The sequence below is a fragment of the Cucumis melo genome, chromosome 11, assembly GCF_025177605.1.
Source record: "Cucumis melo cultivar AY chromosome 11, USDA_Cmelo_AY_1.0, whole genome shotgun sequence".
In the NCBI taxonomy this organism is placed as follows: Eukaryota; Viridiplantae; Streptophyta; class Magnoliopsida; order Cucurbitales; family Cucurbitaceae; genus Cucumis; species Cucumis melo.
Window position 1 is genome coordinate 1,093,078 of NC_066867.1, and position 6,703 is coordinate 1,099,780.

Sequence of the window (6,703 nt, forward strand, 5' to 3'; positions counted from 1 at the left end):
ACAAGTCCACAATGAAAAATACCAAAAGTGTTCCGTCAACAATGCGCATAATGTATTTGGTACACGATCGTTTACGTGACTATTGTTTGGTACACAATCATTTAAATTTGGATAGCCAAATCTAATTGATTTTCTTAAGACTCTTTATAGTCGATCATTTATTTGGTTACACAATTGTTTAAATTTGGCTTACAGATCGTTTAGATGGCTTACATGATTGTTTAGATTTTGCTAAACGATTTTTTTCAAGATTCTTTTGGTACACAGTTGTTTATTTTTGTGTGCATGATTGTTTAGATTTGGCTACCCAAATGATCTAAACTACGTTTTTTTCAAGATCTTTTATATTTAGTACACGATTTTGAACAACCAAATAACAGTTTCAGAAAAAATAAAAAATAAATATGTTATAATTGATACATGATCTTGAACCAAATAACACTTTGACAAAAAAAATAAGAAGAGAAAGAGAAGAAAAATGAAAGAAAGAAAATAAAATTGCAGAGGAAGAAGAGAAGAAAGACGATAAAAAGGAAGGTCAAATCTGAAATATTTAAAATAAAATGACCACCTTCGTAGACTTTTTCATTTTGTTACACAGATCGTAAATATTTTACCAATTTATTTTATTTATGAAATTTCCCTTTTGATATTTTATCACTTAACATATATCTCTCTCGCTCACAAATCATTTAATAATAATAGTTTATTATAAGTAGACTCTTATCACTATCAGACCTTTATCTACTATTGATAGATTATTTCTACATTTTATCACTAATAGATGTTTATCACTTCAACTAGTTTTATGTTCGTTGTTAATCATTTTTTATGTATATTATTGATAAATCATTAATATGTTCATAGGTGATTACTTTTTATTATTACTATACTATTATTTTTTTTTCAAAGTGAGCAATAGCTCAACTAATATATAATTGTGGTTCGAATCTTTACACCTTTATTGTACTAAAAGAAACTGTTTGATATTTCTACATATTTGTTACACGGTTCTTGTTATGTCTATCACAAATAGAACACATTTTTATGTTTATCATAAATAATTAAACCATGCCAATCCTTCACAAAATGACTATTCATAATTAGTTATCGTTTTTTTTATCAATTAATATGATTATTTGCTGTTATTATTTCTAGTTTTTTTTAAAATAGATCGGTAAAGAGTTGTTTTGAAGCGTGATTGGGTGATAAATGACCTATTTGAAAAGTCTTAATAGTCACAGTTACCAACTATGAATGGTTTTTTTCGACGAAGTAAAAAATTCAACGCTAAATTAAATATTTTAAAAGTTAATTTGAGTATAGAGTCATCTAATTCAAACATTATTCAACTTTAACTAAAACGGTGAAAGAATCAAATTTGTTCAACTCAATCACCGACAGATGTTGATACACATTGCTAGATGTATATCAATGTTTATTACTGTGAATCCGACCATAGTCCCACATCGGTTAGATAAAGGGGATGATCTTGGATATATAAGTGAGGACAACTATCTTCATTGGTATGAGACTTTTTAAGATGATACCAAAAGCAAAACCATGAGGGTGTATACCTGTGGACAATATCATATCATTGTGGAGATAACTTATGGGGTTTGTCGTCCTAACAATTACCAATAGACTGCTATATCTACAATATTTTTAGTAAATTTTAAAACGATCACAACGTCATGATCATATCTTCACAATAGACAAACTTATAAAATATTAACGAGTGTAGTAATGTTTAAGAATAATAATTATAATGTTATATGTGTGCTTAGCTCGCACTCTAAGATAATCCACCCATTTCAAAATTAAACAAGCTCTAACTTTCTCATCTTATTTTCAAATCAAAATGGTTTAATTTGTTTCTTTAAAGTTTTACAAATATTCTTGCTTTATATATATATATTAACTATGTGACTATGTCAGATTCTTACAAGACTAAAATAAACTAAATTCTCCTTAGCTTTGTTAGATTGAAAAGCTTTTAACTATTAAAGTATATAACAATACAAATTCATACGCAGAAGTAAATAAATTAATTAATAAAATTGGACGATTTCAAAGAATATAAAAACCAAAATTAAAAAATTTTAAAATTAAGATAAATATAATAAAATAAACTAAAATATTTACGACACATACAACAAATTTTAAGATTCTATCAATGATAAACACTAATAGATTTTTATTATTGTATACAATATGATTAACATAAGTATATCGATACATCAATATCTATCAATCAATATTTCATCGGATTTTCCATTTTTTGACGATTCATCTTTAAAATTTTTAATTGAATATATAAATAAATAAATAAATAAATAAATAAATAAATATTTACTCAATTAAGAAAAAAGCAAAAAAAAAAAAAAAAAAAGGAAAGTAATGCATAATTGCACCATAAAGTGTCCAACACACGTCAGCATGGTGACGTCACTCACTCACTATAGGTTGCCACGTGGCCCCAATGAAGAACTTTCAAACCATCTTCCTACTAGGAAGCTGCTATGAAAGAGAGAGAATAAAAACAAATATATTTGTTTTTGTTTGTTATAGTTCTTTTTTCTTTCTTTTTTCTTAAAAGAAAAGATATTGTATATAAAAACTCATCCACTCCTTACAACCAGCTGCTTGTTTTCTTTTCACACCAAGTCTATTGTTCCCCCAATGGCCAGCTTCCCTTATGAAGATTCAAACCCTAACCCTAATAATCTTAACCCTAACCCTAATCATTATTATACTCCTTTTCCTCCGATTCTCGATCCCGCTTCTTTCTTCGATTTTGAGCTCTCCGATTTCCTTTTGTTTGACGATAACAACAACAACAATAATAATAATATCGTCGACCAAGCTGCATCGTCCTCGCCAAGTATGACTTCGTCGGAGAAGATCACTGGTGGAGGAGGAGTCGATAGTAGTGGCAGCTCTACTGTAATCGATACCGGATCTAGCATAGTAGTTTCATCGGGAGCGTCAACGACATCTATGTAAGTGTCTTAACTAATTAGCTTTTAAATCCAAACCCCCCTTTTCTCTCAACTTTTTCAATTTTGTTTGTTTTAATATAATATATGTTGAGAGTTAATTAAAAAGAGGTATGTTTTTCTTTTTTTTCTTTCTTCTGTGTCTTTTGTGTTTTGCAGAAGAAGCAAAAATGGGGAGAAGAAAAGGAAAGGGGAAATGGGATGTAGAGTTGCATTTAGAACCAAATCAGAGCAAGAAATTATGGATGATGGCTACAAGTGGAGGAAGTATGGGAAAAAATCTGTGAAGAATAGTCCTAATCCCAGGTAATTAATTAAGTTAATTCAATATCATACACATCAAATTAAACCCCAAAGATACTATCAAGAAAGCCTTTTTCTTTTCTATCTTACTATGGATACTAAACTCTTTTAACCTTTCAATTGGAATATAATGTTATAACTAATTGAACTACATGTAATATACTTGTAAAAGTTATAATATATATATATATATATATATATATATATATATATATCAAAGATATAATTAGACTAATCGTTGAAGTATGTTTATGTGTTAGCTAGATCAAATTTAGAATTTGATTTGTTTGAGTGTATTTTTAATTTATTTAGAAAAGTTGAGTTTATATGGTCCCTCTTGATTTAGACATGTAAAATTAGATGTCTTATTCAGCTGTCATGGACCATATTGGAGGCGGCTTCAGTAGTCAAACCAGTACTCAAGTAGAGTTTTAGATAATATATATATATATATTTGGTATGTGATTCACATTAGATTTTGGAGAGTGTAGAATTGTTAAAGAAAAAAAGATCTTTTTTCTTTATACGAAATTTGGTCAATAGGAGCATTTATAAACTTGTTCAAAACTTAAATTTCATTGGCTTAATTTCGGTCTCTAGCTAGAATTAAGCTCGTAAATACCCATTTGTTGTATTTATTTTTTCTAATTTTTAAAAATAATTTAAAAATTAAACAAACTATCTGGTTTGGTTCGGAAAAAAAATGTATTTAGAAATGTGAAAAAAAAAAATATAACAAAAAAATAGCAAGAAAGCGTAATTTTTAAAGTAGAGGACTAAAAAAGACATATTATATCCAACTAAGTTCTTTATTATAAAGTTGAAATAGGAAAAAAAAAAAACATTTTAGTCTTGTGATTTTTTTTTAAAAAAATGAGCCTATACTATTTATAGATAGAAATCTCTTTTGAATTTTTTTTTAAATAGAAAAATTGACAATTATTTTGAACAAAATTATTAAAAGACAAAATTTATATTACACCAAATGTTTTATTTTTGAAAATTTAAAAAAAAAAAGTAATATGAAATTTAAATAATTAAAAACAGAATAACCTCATTAACTAAATTAATTTTTTTAATATAAATTCTAAAATTAAAACAGAATATTGTAACTTTAGGACTATATTATAAAACCAATATCAATAAAAGAAAAATGGATTTAAAGTATTTATAGCAATTATCCTATTTATTAACAATAATAAATAGGTAATCATTTTGGTGTTTATTTTTTTATTTTTATCTTTTGGAGTTTAGTGGTTGCAACTTTTGTTCTTATCGCTTTAGGATATTGTATATGTAATGTATACAAGCATGCTTCATTATTTTATATTTCTCATTCTTTCCCAAATTACTTTAAAGGACCCATGGGCATATTTTAAATAAAATATTTCATTTTTAACTTTAATGCTTGTTTTAAAAACTAATTGTAAAAATAATATACAACATTTAGAAGGTTTTCAAATATAGCATAATTAATGAACCTAACATATTCACGAAAACCTATTAACCTATTAGTGCATTGATAGATATTGATAGAAGTCTTTCGGTGTCTATTATTAATAGAATTTAAAATTTTATTATATTTTTTAAATATTTTCTATTTTGATAGACATCGATAGACATCATATGTAATAAGTGAGTATAATAATTTTTATTGTCAAGAAAGAGGGAGATTATTAACTTCAAATCCTATGATCTAGAAGTCTACAACTTCACTCTTGGTCTCGAATTCTACTAATAAGTTATGGAGTTTAAGAAGTTGTAAAATCTTGTAACACACGTAGCAGAGAATTTACTTAAAAGTCTAAATATAATATGCAAATTCAGTATATAACATATATATATATATATATACATATGTATTAATATGAAAGTATGGTTTTAATTTGGGTACAGAAATTACTATAAATGTTCAAGTGAAGGATGCAATGTGAAGAAGAAGGTGGAAAGAGACAGAGAGGATGCAAACTATGTGATTACTACTTATGAGGGAATTCACAACCATGAAAGCCCCTTTGTTGTGTATTACAATCAATTGCCATCCTTTACAACCTCTGCACCCACCTAGCAAACCCTATTTTCTGAAACTTATAGTCGTTGGATTAGGTTTAGATTGACTTTCTAAGTGTTTAAAAATATCATTTTTTTAATCATTTAGTGGGTTGATCCGAGCATACCCTAAAGTATAATACGTCCATTTTTATTTCCATGTATAGGATCAATTTTGTATTTTGTATAAAATCTACATAGATAAATATATAGATGCGGAAGCTTTTTGAAATAATTAGCAACATTATTTTATATAAATATAATAAAATCAATTGATCGGTAGACTTTATTGTTGACAGACTCCTTTAGGGATATAAAGATATAGTCTATCACTAATAGAGATTCTAAGAGTTAAATCAAATTATACGTTACTATTTCGAGAAGTGGTTAGGATGACTCCTAATTAAAGTGTCATTTATTTTCTTAACCCTTGTATCCTTGTTTAATTCAAAATAAAATCAAAAGGCACACCCAATGTTTTTGCTATGGGTTTAATTTGACCATTCTCTTCAAGTTTAATTTAAGTTTTTATTATTGTTAGCTTAGACACATCAATTAGGCTAACATAGTTTACTTGTTGTACCAATAAATAGGGCAAGAAATTAACTTTAGAGTCACAAAAATGTTGTTATAAATTAGTCCTAAATATGTGTACTTAAAATTTAGGATCTTATGAACCTTTTTCTTAGGTATTAAACGTAATCCATAGTTTAAGTGTCATAAGGGTTGGATCTGAACACATAATTAAGGGTAGGATTTCGCTTGAACTATACACAACTTGACACAAATGTAAGCACACATGCGATAAGCCGACCATATATATAATTGAGTAGCCTTGCGAGAACCATTTCCATTATTGGATTGAAAGTATTTCAAAATACTCACTATCACAAAATTTGTTCGTGACCACTTATTAGTTGACGTTGAATCCTAGTTTGGTAATGTTGTTCCTTGTATCCCTTGTAAAGAAAAGGCTGTCAACGACGCATATAAAAATTATAGTAAATACATATATTCTTTGATGACATTATGTTACTGTTGACAATAAAATTAAGTTGACCTGAGAAAAAGCTGACTCGTTTTTTATGACATATTTTTTGTGGTAGTGCTCCCAATCCTCTTAAACTATTTACAACCATATATCACAAGAATAAAGACAGTGTAGAAGAAAGACACAACAGGTAGGGTTTGAATGGATCAAGACAATTTAATATGTAAATTAAAAGTAACTTTTCTCATTCCCTTAGGCACTATTAATTTGCTTTTGTTAAGTTTATTTCCATGGCTAGTCTAGAGTTGAATAAAACTTAGTTTTCATAAAACCAATCTAATTAAGAAGAGAGTTTAGACAT

The 6,703-nt window shown here is 27.3% G+C and overlaps 1 protein-coding gene across 1 annotated transcript; it reads left to right on the top strand.

Moving 5' to 3' along the window:
• The first annotated feature begins 2,599 nt into the window (after positions 1-2,599).
• Positions 2,600-5,586, top strand: LOC103497478 (probable WRKY transcription factor 51). Its single transcript, XM_008459684.3, has 3 exons — positions 2,600-3,002; positions 3,159-3,305; positions 5,199-5,586. The coding sequence occupies exons 1-3, from the start codon at positions 2,683-2,685 to the stop codon at positions 5,368-5,370; spliced, it is 639 nt and encodes a 212-aa protein (XP_008457906.2). The 5' UTR covers positions 2,600-2,682; the 3' UTR covers positions 5,371-5,586.
• Positions 5,587-6,703: the final 1,117 nt, after the last annotated feature.

Excerpts from the sequence above, each read along its gene's own strand:
- LOC103497478 (XM_008459684.3), top strand. The coding sequence starts at position 2,683 with ATGGCCAGCTTCCCTTATGAAGATTCAAACCCTAACCCTAATAATCTT. Across the intron at positions 3,003-3,158 it reads GGAGCGTCAACGACATCTAT|AAGAAGCAAAAATGGGGAGA; the intron begins GTAAGTGTCTTA and ends TGTGTTTTGCAG. Across the intron at positions 3,306-5,198 it reads AAGAATAGTCCTAATCCCAG|AAATTACTATAAATGTTCAA; the intron begins GTAATTAATTAA and ends ATTTGGGTACAG.